The sequence below is a fragment of the Canis lupus genome, chromosome 12 (genome assembly GCF_011100685.1).
Source record: "Canis lupus familiaris isolate Mischka breed German Shepherd chromosome 12, alternate assembly UU_Cfam_GSD_1.0, whole genome shotgun sequence".
NCBI classification, from domain to species: Eukaryota; Metazoa; Chordata; class Mammalia; order Carnivora; family Canidae; genus Canis; species Canis lupus.
The window spans coordinates 4,585,854-4,600,923 of record NC_049233.1 but is presented as its reverse complement, the minus strand read 5'-3'; the positions used below and the strand labels follow the sequence as shown (position 1 = coordinate 4,600,923).

The 15,070-nt window shown below is 49.8% G+C and overlaps 1 protein-coding gene across 3 annotated transcripts in view; it reads right to left on the bottom strand.

The window, feature by feature from the left end:
* Nucleotides 1-1,647: 1,647 nt before the first annotated feature.
* The window catches only part of SCUBE3 (signal peptide, CUB domain and EGF like domain containing 3), a 36,922-nt gene continuing 23,499 nt past the window's right edge, over nt 1,648-15,070 (bottom strand). For 2 of the 3 annotated variants that reach the window (XM_038553817.1, XM_038553818.1), the window contains 15 exons: nt 13,900-14,022; nt 13,303-13,419; nt 12,677-12,802; nt 12,285-12,401; nt 12,042-12,146; nt 11,635-11,751; nt 11,134-11,292; nt 10,684-10,899; nt 10,176-10,337; nt 9,821-9,988; nt 9,133-9,294; nt 8,510-8,707; nt 7,865-8,017; nt 7,660-7,739; nt 1,648-5,979 (listed from right to left, as the gene is read on the bottom strand). In XM_038553817.1, the coding sequence (XP_038409745.1) occupies nt 5,830-5,979; nt 7,660-7,739; nt 7,865-8,017; nt 8,510-8,707; nt 9,133-9,294; nt 9,821-9,988; nt 10,176-10,337; nt 10,684-10,899; nt 11,134-11,292; nt 11,635-11,751; nt 12,042-12,146; nt 12,285-12,401; nt 12,677-12,802; nt 13,303-13,419; nt 13,900-14,022 (2,153 nt within the window). In that variant the 3' untranslated portion in view covers nt 1,648-5,829. The remainder of the gene's footprint in view (nt 5,980-7,659; nt 7,740-7,864; nt 8,018-8,509; nt 8,708-9,132; nt 9,295-9,820; nt 9,989-10,175; nt 10,338-10,683; nt 10,900-11,133; nt 11,293-11,634; nt 11,752-12,041; nt 12,147-12,284; nt 12,402-12,676; nt 12,803-13,302; nt 13,420-13,899; nt 14,023-15,070) is intronic. The other variant, XM_038553819.1, reaches the window with a different exon arrangement.

The window sequence follows — 15,070 nt, the reverse complement described above, 5'->3', positions numbered from 1 at the left end:
GGAATATTTTTCTATGAGTGGAAAAAAACAACCCCTCCCTCCTATTCCCCAGGTTTTTATATCCTAGGCACGAAGATTCAGTGTAGGTGAGGGATATGCCTTTCTTTTGTAAAGTAGGATAAGGACTATGCTGAAAGAGGAGGTAGAATGGAGAGTGTGTTTAAGTATCCTGGCTGGTTCTCAAACAGATTCATTTGGGGAAAGATTTCTAATAGAAGCTGAGTATCTGGAAACTTATTTCCTTAAAATGCCCCTCAGATTGATTCCTTGCCCAGTACCTCTTGGGAGGTCTTCACATACCCTTGTTAAGAATTCCCTAGAAAGTTTTCATGTGCCCTGTTTTAAAAGACTTTGATATAGATAGAACTATACTCTACTGGCCTTGATTATACGTAAACCTGGGACATCCTCACAAATGTCCTAGGAAGAAGGTAGAAGACTTGGTGTTTGGAATAAAAAAGAGAGTGAAAGGATAAGTCAGAGGATGGCCCCAAGTTGATATAGTCATAATAGTCCTGTATCGGTCCTTGTTTGCAGTTCTAGAAATGTGATTTTGTGGTCAAGTGTTCATGTTTTGTCACACTAAATCAAACTTACAGGAAGTTAATGTATAAAATCAAATGCAGTGAATTAATTTATACTCATAGTGACCAGGTAGACTGGATTTTCTCTCCTGTTGGAAAATATATATGGAAAGGTCAGTTGTAATCAGATTCTTCCCTTGAGGAGTATGGATCTTGAGCATGGCTATTGTTATCAAGCTATGACAGATAGCCTGATGCACGATGCGGGGCACGTTACAGTTCAGTAATTGTGAGGTGAATGTGCCTGCCTATCCTTTATAGATGCTAAACAGGGAAATTCAGGGTTCTAGTAGACCAACCCAACGTATTTTTTGATTAGGTAGATTTTGCCTTGTTTCTCTTAAATTGCTACATCATATAGATATTAAATCCAATAAAATATCATGTCAGGGAATTATAGAATTATAACAATTAAGTTTTATCTATCATCTCTGAGCCTAGAAATTGGGACTATTCATTTGTAAGATATTGGAAATTGCATTCCTGCCCTGTAGTAGTAATGGTCTCAGTGGCTGAATGATATTTCAAAATTCTGTTGGGTGACCAAGAGTATACTGCATAAAAGGAACAAATTTGGGTGACTCTCAGTGCTGGCATTTGGTAGAGTGGGACATCTTAATTAGGGAACCTGTGGCCTGACTAGATTTGGGGAACTGTACTAAATACCCTAAATTTCCCCTACTCCCTAGACCCTCCTTAAGGGATAATTCTTGATACTGCCTTTAAAAATAGTCAAAGATGGGACACCTGGGTGGCTCAGTGGTTTAGTGCCTGCCTTCGGCCCAGGGTGTGATCCTGGAGTCCCTGCGTGGAGCCTGCTTCTCCCTCTGCCTGTGTCTCTGCCTCTCTCTGTGTGTCTCTAGTGAATAAATAAATAGAATCTTTAAAAAAAAAAAAAAGACAAAGAGACAGGCCTTTTCAAATTCCAAAATCATTAGGAATAAGATGGATAAATGAAAAATATAAGTCCTGTATGGAAGCCAGAAGATACTTTGTTTCCTCAAAGCTATTTCAGCTCCAGGATAAACTATTGAGACAAAGGAAAAGATGTCAGGCCAAGGAGTTTCATTTAGTATTTTAATAATAATAATAAAAAAAGACAATACAAAATCCAAACATTCCTTTTTACAAGTTCAGATACATTTTTTCCCCAAGTGCAAAATACTCTATGAACTGCATCATTTACTGCTTATTGTTGATTGTGTAGGAGATGCTTACTATATTGGCAGCAGTGGAAGGCAGATATAAATACAACATTTTGAGATTTTTTTTTTCTGCATTAAAAAAAAGTCTCCCATGTAGAAATGATTATTCTCTGAAACTTCAGTTTAACTCACATAGAATAAAGTTTTCAGTTTGTCCAAACTGCTAAAATGTGTTGTGTAGATAAGCTAATAACAGAACTAGGGGTTCTATTCTCCCTAATCATATATTTTCTTAAAGGGTTCCTAGTCCAAATAACGGCCCAAGGACAGGGTGTGCTATCTTTGAGACAGGTCAGATTTAAAGATGTCCTTGTGTTGTTTGCTTCCACTTTTTTCTCTTACTGTGCTTTAGAAAGAAGCCAAGCAGGTTAACATTATTTTCTGCTTATGATCTGTTATGCTTTGTCTCCTTTCCCCTAGTTTGAGCCTGTTACATTGAGGTTAAGCAACAAATACAAAAGTTTGAATACTCTGTTTTCTGACATTTTGAGATATGACCTACCAATCCACTACAAAGTCCCCTCAAACATACATAGGGAGTACACTTCTCAGATACAAAAAACTTCTTTAGAGCCAGAGACCAGGGCTGTATAACTGAACTTGCAGCAACAAGTCTGAGCCTCCATTACCTCAAACTAAACCAATCCTGGCTGGAGTTACTCAGAGCAGTCACAACTCAATGTCTGCCTCTGGGAGTTTATAGGTCTGGGGCAGGACAGCTCAAGTCTGGGCTCTGGTCAGTTTTCTCCTGACTGAGAGTTTCCTTCCCATTCCTTCAGATTTAGGGAATGGACCTGGCCTAGTAATATAGAAAGAGGGAGTCAGAAAAGTAAAAAGGAATTGCCATGTTGCTGAATATTTAAGTGCCTTTCTGATGTGTACCACTTGGCGCTCAGAGTCTTTGCAGAAATGGCTTCCCATCCCCAGATTCAGATCAGGGCAGGTTTTATACTAAGATAAATGAGGCCTCACGGTCTTATGGCCCTGTAAACACACCTTCGGGCAGAGGCCTTGGGACTGGTTCATGAAGGGTTCCCATTCACACCATCTTCCTTCCCTATACTGGTAAAACCCTTTTTTCTGTCTGACCTGTAAAGGCCTAGAGAGTCCCTGAGTGTTGACTCATTCAGTCCACTCACCCCCTGGTTTGATGCCCTAGGACTGGCCTCCTCCATAGGTTGAGCAGCAGCTTTGCCTGGATTGCTAACCCCAACTTGCAGGACGACCTAAACTAAGCGTGATGGACATTAGCAAATCTTTACCTGCTCACCAAGATCTGTTTTGACATTAGTTAAGAAGCCTAGTGGTCTATACATACTTTCCATACTGTGGAAATCATTTGCAGTTTCCAGAAACCATGAAATAAATTATTGGAGGAAGTATGTTTATGTGTATATGTATGGGGTGACAAGAAAGGAGGAGAGCAAGAAGCCAGACCCTGAGGCATAAAATTGAGAAGTACTCTCTAGCTAAGAGAGATGGAATGGCAGGGAGAGAATCAGAAAGTTACCCTAGCTTCTGGTGGAGAATTAGGATGGTCAGAGTTGCTTAAAGCAGTTTTCATGGCATTTCCTGGGAAGTGTTGATACTTCTATTAAATGGCCATTTTCTTGCATGCAAGCAGCCATTTTTTTGTCTTTATAGCAGAGCCCTCAGAGACTCAGAGAGACAAAAGAAACCAGATACTCTGCTTCCAAGGGTCATGGTGTTGGCTAATGGAGCTCAGGGGAACTAGCTTTGACCTTGGCTACCTACTGCCTAAGGCCTACTGATTAGGGAGTGAGGGGATGGTGCAAACCCCTTTGTTTAGTGTCGAGTCTCCTGGGGGAGCAAAAGCCTAGGACAGTCACTTAGAAATGAACCCTAGAAGTTAATCGGCAGCTTTTGATTGAATAGAACTATAGCTTTCTACAGTTTTGGGTAAACTAAAAGGAGCAAGTGGAAAATAAGTTTATAGGCAGCAGTGGAATGAGGTGTAGGATGTGAGCTTGGGCATGGACTTGGATTCTTCCTTTTGAAAAACAGTAGTGGAGGAACTAGTCTTGAGTCTGCTCCCAGAGGGAATGGCAGACCGCCAAGGTCAGGCAAACAACTTCATGCCTAGATAACTTGTCCTATTCTTGGTACCCATAGGCTTGTCTCTGGCCTCAGGGCCCTGAGTCAGCCCATCCCCTGGGGGTTGGTCCTGATCCTCTTCCATGTGCACACCTGGGGGAAAACAGGATGAAGGCAGGGAAAAGATGGAGGCTTTCCCTCCTTGAGGGTGGAGAATCACTGACCAGTTCATTGGCCTCTACAACCATGAGGTCCATGCTGAGTCCATGGGGGGACACAGGGATGGCAGGATTGGTTTAGCAAACACAGGTCCCTCTTCTTGCTCCATCACGTCCCCAGAATTACTTCTACACATCAGGTGCCTCTGAGCTACAGTTCTGGGTTCCCCCAGCTGAGCGCTCCAGCAGTCTGGATGGCCACTGGTGGGAGAGCAGAGACAGATCAGATGCTCCAGCACTCAAGGTTCATGAGATTCAAAACCTTTTTTCTTCCACTTCAAACATACACTCTTCTCTCTTGGGCAGCTATAAATAGGGTTGTTCTAATAGAGGAAAAAGAAACAAAAACAAAAAACAAAACCAGAAAACAAAACTCCTCCCTCTAGACAACATAGGAAGACTCAAAATGATTGCACTTATTAGATGTGGACAGGGTGGGCAGAAGGCTCGCCAAGTGTGCACACATTCCTCTTGTTGCCCACAGCTTGGGGCCAGAGGTAGGTGGCTCTTGGCTGGCTGCTGAGCAGGATCCTCTTTGGTGGAGCCCGCAAGCCATCTGGGGCTACAAGGGAAAGACAACTTTGGGGCAAGGCCCAGGCTGGCTTCTGGTCAGCAGCCATGTTTCTCTAAGGACAACACTTAGCAAGGAGAGTAGGGCTCCCCCAGGGAGCACTCAGGTAGGGGTGAGGAGATGGCTGGGCCAGGAAGACAAGAAAGAAAAGGGGTTAGTATTTGAGGCTGGCTTCCAATTTTGTAGTCTAGTCCTTCAGATGATACATTTTCTCTTTCTTTCTTTCTTTTTCTTTCTTTCTTTCTTTCTTTCTTTCTTTCTTTCTTTCTTTCTTTCTTTCTTTCTTTCTCTCTTTTCTTTCTCTTTCTTCTTTCTTTTCTCTTTTCTTTTCTTTTCTTTCTTCTTTCTCTTTCTTTTTTTCTTCTTTTTTTTTTTTTTGGTGATGCTTTAAAACCTGGTTTCTGTCCTGCAGAGCTAAGTCTTTCCTCTTGGGGAGTGACAGCGGCACATTCAACATGGTAATGCCTGCTGTTTTTCCTCATTCAGCTAGTATCCACTAGCCCAGTGGTATGGGCCTTTTGTGAGCCCTCGTGGATTGGACCCCAAGCAGGCATGTGGGGGAAGAAAGAGGAGCTGTGTAGACAAGAAAGCCAGCTGTGTGGGCAGTCCAGGGCTCAAACCACGCGCCCCAGAGGACCAGTGCTGGCATTAAGCCTGAAGGTCAAGGATTCTTTGGCAGAACCCTGGGTTGTTTGAATCACCCTGGGGGGCACAGCCAGGGGACATTTTGGCTCATGACTAGCAAGGCACGACCCTATAATGGCAGAAGCCCTTCTTCCCCCTCCCCATCCCCCACTAGACCCACTTCCTTCATGGGCCTCTAGCACCCTTCCAAACTGATGGGGCCAGGGAAGTGAGCTGGTAAAATGGGCAGTGTGGCTGGGAAGGGGAAGGGGAAGGAGATGCTGTTCTTTCACCCCTCAGGGGGAATAGAGCCAGCACTTAATGGCTTTTCCAGGGAGTATGTAAGGAAAAGGGACCATAGTAAAGAGAGAGAGAGGGAGAAAGAAAGAGGCAGAGAAAGGCAGGAAAGGAAGCTAGAGAGACAGAAAGGGAGAGTGCTTGGTCTATAATGATATTTTTTTTCCTCCAAAAGAAAGAGAGGAGAGAGTTCCTCATCTCGGGATGGGGGCTGCCGGCTCTGAGGGCTAAGGAGTCTGGGGGCTTTAAAACCTGGGTCTTGGGCCCCAGGAGCACTATTTGTAGGGCCTCAGGAAGCTGGAAACTTTGGAGCGGAGGAGCTTAATGAAGGATTTTGGCAACATCTCCTTGTGCTTCTCTGTATACTTGAAGTAGTTCTGGGGGTGGGCCAGCACCTCGAAGAAGGCCTTGATAAGCTTCTTGTCCTGCAGAGGATAGCAGGTAGCCATGTCAGCCTCAGCATTGGGAGTGGGAAAGAGGAACACCAAGCCTCAACTTAGAAGCAGCCCCTCTTGATGGTGAATAGGCATACCCAGAGGTGAACTCTGGATTTCCAACCCCACCACCTGTTCGTCCTTGAGAATCTTACAGCTCAGTCATTTGCAGCTCCATCCATTCTTCTGATGCTCAGGCCCCAGGCCTTGGAGTCATCCTTGACTCCTCTCTCTTGCCCACAACCACAACCAATCCTGTTGATTCTACCTTCAAAACATATCTGGGGTCTGACCACTTCTCACAGCCTCCACAGCTACCACCCTGTCCAGGCCACCGTCATCTCTCACTTGGACTACTTGCAGTAGCCTCCTAACTGGTCTCCCTGCTTCTACCTACCCTTGTGCCTCTAATAGACTGTTCTCCCCTAAAGCAGCCCAAGTGACTTTTTTTGGTTTTTAATTAGATCATGTCCTTTTTCTATTCAAAACACTTCTCTGGTTCCTTTTTTTTCACCCAGTAAAATCCAATCCCTTGCATGGCCCATGGACTGAACGTGATCCATATTCTGCTCTCTGTTCTCCAGCCCCCCTGGACTTTCTTATTCTGCTGAGCTCCCCTGGCCTCCTGCGGGTTCTCAGACATGCCACACTGCTCCCATGCTCCTTGGCTTGAAATGCTCCTTTCCTGATCTTCTAACACGTAGCTCTTTACCTGATCCAGGTCTCTTCTCAGAGGCCTTTTCTGACCATTCTGTCTGAAACAGCAATGTGGTGTGTGGAGAGCCTATGAGGTGCCAGGCACTGTGCACTGAGACTCAGATCTTCTGGCTTCTAGGCTAGTATTCTCCCTTTGGCATCAGCAGGTTTTTAAAAGAAGAGGCAGGGCTTCCGGCCTCTCATCTCCACTTTAATCAAAACAGCTCCACTACTATATGCATCAGAGTTCCACAGCACATCTGAATTAAGGGTTCAGATGCTCTAAAACATGTTCAAAAAGCAGTGCTGAAATTATTTCCTTTGTAGTCTGCAAGTTCTGGATTTTTGTCATTGTGTCTCTCATTCTGATGGCCTTATAAAAATGATTTTAGTAACCATAAAGATAAAACTTTTTCTTGCATGGATAATTTGTGAAGGATAATACTGTGGCTAGGACTGTAGTTTGCTAAGTAAAGTTTTCTCAAACTGGGATCCACAAACCCAGGAGTCTAGTTTATTCTTCAATGCTGGTAACATTTATTTTTCTTTAAAACAGGTCATGCTGCACTCGATCTGCTCTTTTTCTGTGGGAACTGAAGAGGGAGGCAGGGAGGGGAGGGACTTATACAGAAGGATCTTCCTGTACCTCCCTTGCCCCATATTATGTGTGCTCCATATTTCTCCTACTGTGCAAGCAGTAGGAGGCATTTCATCTCCTCATCTGCCTCCCCCCACAGTGTAAGGTAGCGTGAGTGACTCTGCAGTCAGATGGACTCAGACACACCCGGCAAGTTCTGCAACCCTCTGTGCCTCAGTTGTCTTAGGTGCAAAGTGGGAATGATGAAAGTACCTAGTTCATAGAGCTACCATGCATACCAAATGAGACTATTCATGTAAGCTTTCAGCCTACTGCCTGCATACTGTTACACGCTCATTAAATGCTGGCTGTTCTTACTGTTGTGCATGTTCACTTGCCTTTAAAATCTCCTGGTGGTTTTCAGACGCATAGAGCCGGCCATCTCGAACGATGTCTTCTACTAGCTGCTCATAGTCCTCTGCAAAATCAACCAAGTGGAGCGGTTTAGGGCTGGAAACTCTTCCTGCGCTCCCTGCTCCCCCCCGAAGACTCATGAGCCTCCCCTTTCTCACCCACCTCCCTGGCATTCCTGCCCCTGCTCACCATCATAGGTAACATAGGGGATCTGGAAGCCACGAGCACTGTTGGCCTCACTCGTCTTAAAGTTGATCCAGAGCTTCCTGGAGCGGGCCGTGAAGGCAATGGGCCGCTCGTAGGTCTGGCAGGTCTCGTAGGTGGTAATGGAGGATGGGGAGGCTGGGAAGGCAAGAAGCAGGTCAGGAGAGCAGCAGGGCAGGCTGCCCAAGCCCTCCTGGAGGAGGGCTGTGGGGGAAGAAGTCATGCTGACAGAACCCACCCCCTCCCAGTGCACACACCTCCCCCACCCTCCAGCATATACATGTCTTCTCCCCCTGCCCTCCACTTGTTCCACAACTCCTCTTTGACATCCAGGCACCCACAGAGTTTAAGAAATTTGACATTTAAATGAATGGAAGAGCAAAAATGCTAGAACAGGAAAGTGACACATGTTTAACCCTATTAGATTTCTAGTCCCAGTGCTGGCTTTAACTCTGCTCTCCATCAAACGTAAAACATTCATTGCTGTTTTCCTTTGTTAGCTCTCCTCCCACGGCCTCCCTTCTCACTTCCCCACTTCTTCCTGTACTAATCTCTCTCCCTCTCTTTCTCTTTCTCCTTCCCAATCTTATTTGAACTGCCCTCCCCTGGCCCAGCTCTGTAGCCACCCACAGTTCTTTCTCATGACGAGGACGTCCCCACACTCATCCTCAGATGGCAGGAAGATCTCGGGTACCACAATAAGGATCTTGCGCTTGGGTGGGGGGTTGATGTTCCAGACACACTCCACACCAGCTGGGTAGTTGCCTGGGTAGTTGGGGGACTCGATATAGCCAGTGAACTCACCCAGCTCCCCACCACACTGGCGATCTGTACAGAATGGTGCAAGAAAGAGAGCAAGAAAGAGAAGTAAAGTCAGTAGGGAAATGGGTTAGGGATGTTGAAGCATTTCAAAGTGGAAACCAGACACATGTAGGCAAGCCACCTTCCTGGTTCATCATCTGTCTCCAAGTTCTGGGTCCATCTTCCTTTCTGCCCTTTTAGTACCTTCTTGTCTCACTTCACCTCTTTGGTTTCCCCATTACCTGTGTCCAGGGAGAGGGTGCCACAGGACCCATCCCAGCTACTGGTCTTGAGATTGAGTGAATTGAGAGAGATGGAAAGTGGGACATTACTGCCAGTCCACTTCCTAGCCTTGCTCCCTGTTGGTTTCCTTATCCCACCCCAACATCTTCCCATGCCCACCATTCCCAGGCCTCTCTACCCCGTTTTCCACAGTCTGGCCTGCCACGTACTCTTGCACTGGGCCACACTGGTGGAGCCATCAAAGTCGGTGCTTGTGTTTCCTGGACAGCGGGTACAGAAGTTCTGACGGAAGTCGGGCTGATAGGAGCCCATGGCACAGCGGATGCAGCGATGGATGCTGATGTTGTAGTAGTGACCAGGGGAGCACTGGACTACAGGCAAGGGGGAAAGGCAGGAGTTAATTGAGATGGTGGGAAAGTGGAAGTTCTGGGGCATGGGATGAGCAGGACATGTTCATCATGGAGAAGCAGGGGACTGAAGACACCAAAGTTCCTTCCAGAGTCCCAGCCTTTCTTAGTCATGCCAGACTGTAAGCCCAAGGGATGAACAAACTTGAACAGAGTAATTGGCTACCATGCCAATCCTTTTCTTTCAGGCACTTGAGCCTAGTGCCAGACCTATAGAAACTCATCTGTAATACTAAGGGAATGTGTTACCAGTTCTCCAGAGCTGATGGGGTAAGTGGGACTGTTATTTATTTCCTAATTCCTAGACCTGAGGCTGGTGGTGGGTCAGGATGTGCCCTCTGAGCAGGACAGTATGGTTGGTCAGGCAGGTGGGCCTTGCTCAGTCTGGGGAAGATGGTAGGGCAGCATAGTTAGGTTTGCTCTGAGGACTTGGAGAGTTTTCTTGGAAGTAGTACAAGCTAGGGAGTCCCCCAGCGAGTAGCCCATTCACCTTTGGTGTCACAGTCCTGGAAGGAGACAGCCCCCTCATGCTTGGTGGTAAGGCCCCCACCACATGGGAAGCACAAGGTCCGTCCTGCTTCAGGTTGGTAGGTGCCGCGTGGACATGGGTGGCAGGGCTTGAACCCATCTACAGAGTATTGGCCAGGCGAGCACTGACCTGCAATGAATCAAGGTCCCAGCTCTGATGGGGATGGTCCTGGTCATCCCCACGGGATCACCCAGTCACAGGGGACAGAGGCACACAAAACAGGATGTAGGCTAAGAGAGTGATCTGGAGCCTGGGCCTGCCCTTGGGAAATCCCATGCCCGTGGGCGTCCCAGTGCCCACCCGACCCCACTGGCACCTGCACATGTGGTGACGTTGGTGGCTCCAAGAGGCCCGTGGGCATCACTCCCAGGGCAAAGGTCGCAGGAGAGCTGCCCTTCTCTCTCCTGGAAGGTGCCCGCCGGGCATGGCACACACTGCTCCGTCTGGCCGTGGTAATACGTTCCCTGCGGGCAGCTGACTGAGGGAGAGTCGGCCGTGCTAGCCACCCACCCCCCCTATTTCCCGCCACCCAGGCCTGGGATTCCCCTTCCCACTCCCCCAGATTCAAGGAGAATCTCCTGGGAATAGAGAGAATCCTGCTTGGGAAGATCAGGGGCCAAAGCCACACACAGGGGGGTTGATGGTCCCTCTAGACATAACATCCTCTAGATTTCAGCCCAGGACGAGGGATAGGAGGGTGATAGGCCACAGGGTCTTGGCTGCCTCACGGTTTGAAGTACAACCAAGGCTGTAAAGTGTCCTGCTCTGGGTCAGGCTCAAGTCGGGCCCTTCCCACTCCCTCATTCCCCAGCAAGCTCCCTTACCACACTTGGCCCCGGCACGGTGCTGTCCAGGCCTACAGACTTCCACCAGCTCGGCTCGGTCCCCAGCCCCTGGGCCTGGCTTGTGGGCCAGTTCATAATCGAGGCCTGCCAGACGCAGCAGGAAGCGGTCCTGGTTGATGGACTTTCTAAGCATCTTCAGGGACCCTTTCAGCCGTCGTTCCATTCGCTGTCGGAGGCAGTGCAGTCCACAGGCAGCTGGTGGTAGATGATGGTAGGAGTCGGGGAAGGCAGAGAAAGTGGCCGTGAGCTGGAGGGCAGGGGGCAAAGCTAGGAGGGGCATGGTAAGAAAGACTGGCCCCTGGGCTTGGCGGTGGGCCGGGTCTGCCCTTAGTAGAGGCGCTGCCCCCTCCTTTGCTGCTGAGACCTGTGGCTTCCCCACCTCTGACCCCCGGCTCTCCACCCTCCTCCCAGCAGTGCCCCCAGTCCCACCTGTGGTTTCTTCGGCTCTGACTTCTGCCTCCAGTTCCAGGGTGAGCCGAGTGACTTCCTTGCCTGGAGGGGTCCGGGCCCGCCGGCCCTTGCCCTTCCGAGAGGAGTCACACTTGAGGTGGATGAAGGTGACCTGGCAGTCAGAGCAGGGGGCACCCCCTGGGGGAGAGGCCTTGTCAACCCCCAGGGGCAGCCCCTGGGGAGAGAAAGTTCTCACTCCCAGCTCTCACTTTTCCACCCCGACCCAGACAGACCTCACCAGATCTCCACAACTAGCTCAGTTCGCTTTTAATGTAGGATACCAGTTATTTGGTGGTGGGGCGTGGGGGGGTATCCCAGGACTTCCTTGGGTCCTGTGCCTACAGGGATCTCTTCCCCTGCTCTGTCTAGGATGTTCAGGATCCCAGTAGTTTTTTGGAGATCTCGCTAAACAGAGGAACTGAGGGGTGGGAAGGGTGTGGTGGCCAGACAACCCATTGGAGTGGGGTCCCCAGTCCAGACCTTGCCCCAGGATTCTGCTGGCCTCCTCCATTTTGCCTTTGTTTCGCAGATGCAAACGGCATTTGGCGTCCTTGATCTTGAAGGAGGCCCGCTGTTTAACTGATAGCACTGCAGCCTCTAGAGGGATGGCAAAAGCTCAGCATGGCCTGGGAGCCCTGTGGGGGTGGGAACCCCTGTGGAGGGTATCAAGGAGCTGGGCAACAAGCCAGGGGCTTGGCTGGAGAAAGGTTATGAAAGCCAGGGGAATCGGATGTTAGGGGCAGAGGGAGCAAGGCAGAAGGTTTGAAGAATGACAGGGCAAAGAAGGGGATCCAGGAACAAGTAAGGCCAGGACGATTAATGGAGAGAAATAGGGGTGACTAAGCAAAAGGATAAGGTGGGAACAAGGCCTCCGGGCTGGTGCTCACCATGGCAGTGGTTGGAGTTTGTGCTGTTCCCGATGTGGCCAGCTCGGGCTGGAGTGGCCCTGGGGCTGGGAGTGCCACAGCTCACCGTGAAGCCATTCTCAGACTCTGAGAAAAGGGGGCTGTCACAGCTCTGGCCTGGCCCCCCAACACCCGCTGGTTGGAGTAATGCAAGGGAAGTGGAAGGGCTCCCTGCACAGCCAACCTTTCCTCCCTGCCAGTCCTGCAGCAACTGCCTCTATATACCTGGCAAAAACCGGGCCCGGGAGGGGCAGGTCAGGGCACAGGTGTCCTTCTTGCCAGACCGGTTGCAGCTGAGCATGGCTTTTGAGGCACCAGGACTGCTTTGACATTTTACCGGCTCTAGGAAGGGGAGAGAGACCTGAGGAAGAGAGGGTCTTCCTCTTCTGCCCTCCTTCACCTTTTGCTAATTTGGAGGAAGAGAATTAGCTACACGCAGAACGGTTAATTGTAAAGAGACTGATGAAGGGATTCTTTACCAGAAGCTTCATGTCTCTATCTCAAATAGCTACATTCTCCTCCCCTACTACCTCACAGCTTTCTCTGCGCAGGACACCAATTCCCACCCACCCGCAAAAGTGCAGTGCCAGCTCTGGCCAGCAGAGGGTGCTGCCCACCTGTGCAATCTTTGCCATTCCAGTGCAGCCGGCCCTGGCCAGCTGGGCAGGTACACTGGTAGCTGCCAGGAGTGTTGATGCAGCCGAAGCGGCAACCTCCCCGGTTGATGCTGCACTCATCCACATCTGGGGGAAGGAGTAGAGAGACACCAACAATGGTGGGGGCGCAGTAGGAGCCAGGGAGTGGGGCAGTGAGTGAGGAGGACCCTTGGCTAGAGTTCCAGGCACTCCAAGATGACTATTGTCTTGGGAAAAGCTCAAGCCTAGGACCTTCTTCCCTTATATCTGTCCCATGTCAAAGAACAATGGACTAAGAAGGGACCCCGCTGACAAGCTTTTTAAAGCCTTCCACTCCTTCCTACCACTGGAGCTATAAAAAGGAGGTTGAGGATGGGAGTCAAAGAGGCAGAGATGGGATGGGGGATAGATACCGGGGAGGCAGGATGCTGTTCTCTGTTCTCGTCTCCTAGTGTCTCAGTTTCTCCCAAGTCATCATGAGGGACACAAACATGGCATGTGCACCCGGGGATTGCCCATAGCCATAAGCCAACTCAGGAACTTATTCAACTGAAGGGTTTGGAGGTGAGAGGGGCCAGGTGGCAGATCGTCTAAATTTGCTAGCTTACCCCCACAGTGGGTGACACCATACAGCAGGTAGCCATGATGGCAGAGGCACTGGAAACTTCCTGGTGTGTTGACACATATGTGGTCACAGGTTCGATCAAAAGAACACTCGTCGATATCTGGAAGAACAGGGATGCAAGCCACTGAATCTGTCTTGGGACACTTGACACTGGGACCCCTTGCCCAGGTGAAGGACCCACGTGAGGGGCTTTGGCCCTCCCTCATGGACCAGCCTAGGAACAGCGATTTAACATTGCCTGCCCATTCCCTGTGCCCCTTCACTTACAGTCTTTGGAGTGGGGAATGGTGCGATCTGGTACCTGTGGATCAGGGCCACCATATGTGGTCAGGCAAGTCAGATCCCACCAAGGGTTTGAATTGGGGAGAAATCCATCCCTCCTCCTCCTTGCCAAGAGCAAGGTAGAGCTGGTCCATCAAGAGGAAGGGATATGTCTGTTAATTTGCGGCATGACACTGGCTATGGAGACTCCCCATGGTGTCCATTGACCTTCTCAAGACTCTGGCCTTCTGGGCTGCTTGAAGCTCTCCTACCCCTAGAACCTCTCCCAAGGCTTTCCCCTTGGCCCAAGTCTGCTCACCCTGGCAGTTCCTCTCATTGATGAGCAGCTTATAGCCCTTCTTGCAGCTGCATTCAAAGCTGCCCACTGTGTTGCGGCAAATGTGGTCACAGCCCCCATTGTTCAAGCGGCACTCGTCTATGTCTGGGGAAGCAAGATGAAGTAGAGAGAATCAAAGGTGATACCCAAGGCCAGGGACAAATAAGATGACCTCCTTTCCTGCCTCCCTCACTCCCTCCAGCCCTTGCAAAGACAGAGAAAATCAAGCAGAGCCCTGGGCCCGCCCTTCTGACCCCTCTCTCACTCTCTGGTGTCTTTCTTCCCTCTTCCTGGGATCTGTGGCCATTAGGAACACCATTCCTGGGACTGAGCCCTCTCAGAAAGGGACAGATGGGAAGCAGAGTCAGGCCCTCCCTACCTGGAGTAGGAAGTAGGTAGGCATTTTAAGCATATGTGAATTTCTGCCCCTCATTCTGTGCTGATGGTCCTTCCCCCAAAAGGCTGGTGGATCAGGTTTATACCTTGCTGCCCCCCACCCCTACCTAGCCTAAGAGCCCTGGGCCATGGTGTGTGGGGTGGCACAGAGAAGGGGGATTCAAAGGGGCAGCCCCTCAGAGTGGAGGAGCTAGGAGACAGCCAGGCACCAGGACCTCCAGGAGAGCCAGTGAGGCTGGGTAGTTGCGGGGAGGGGTGGGGGGGGCAAGGAGGCAAGCAGGGGGCTGGACTGCAAGAGGTCTGGAGAGGCTCAGGCCTGAGGCGGCTTTCAGCACTAGGGAAGGGAAGGGGGGGGGCCCATGAGCAGCTTCCTTCCTGAGGTCAAGTTCCCCAAGCTGGTGGCAGACAGGACCCAGGCTACTCACCCCTACTTGGGGGAGGGGGCAGAGAGGGCAAGTCTTCCACTTCACTCTTAGCATATCTGTCAACAGTCCTTCTCAGCAGAAAACCTCTCAACTCTGGCTGTCTGACCTGCTGCCCCAGCCCTCCCTGTCTCCCCATCCTCTCCACCAGTTGTTGGGCCAAAAGACACAAAGAAGGAACCCAGTCCTCCTTGTGACCAGGAGACCCGGACCTGATGACTCATTATTATCAGTATGGCTGCCCTCCCTTTTGCTCCCCCACTCCACCTTTCTCCCAGACCTGGCTTATTAAAAGGAAGGGAAATAGGATGGACAATATTGGAAATTATACCATA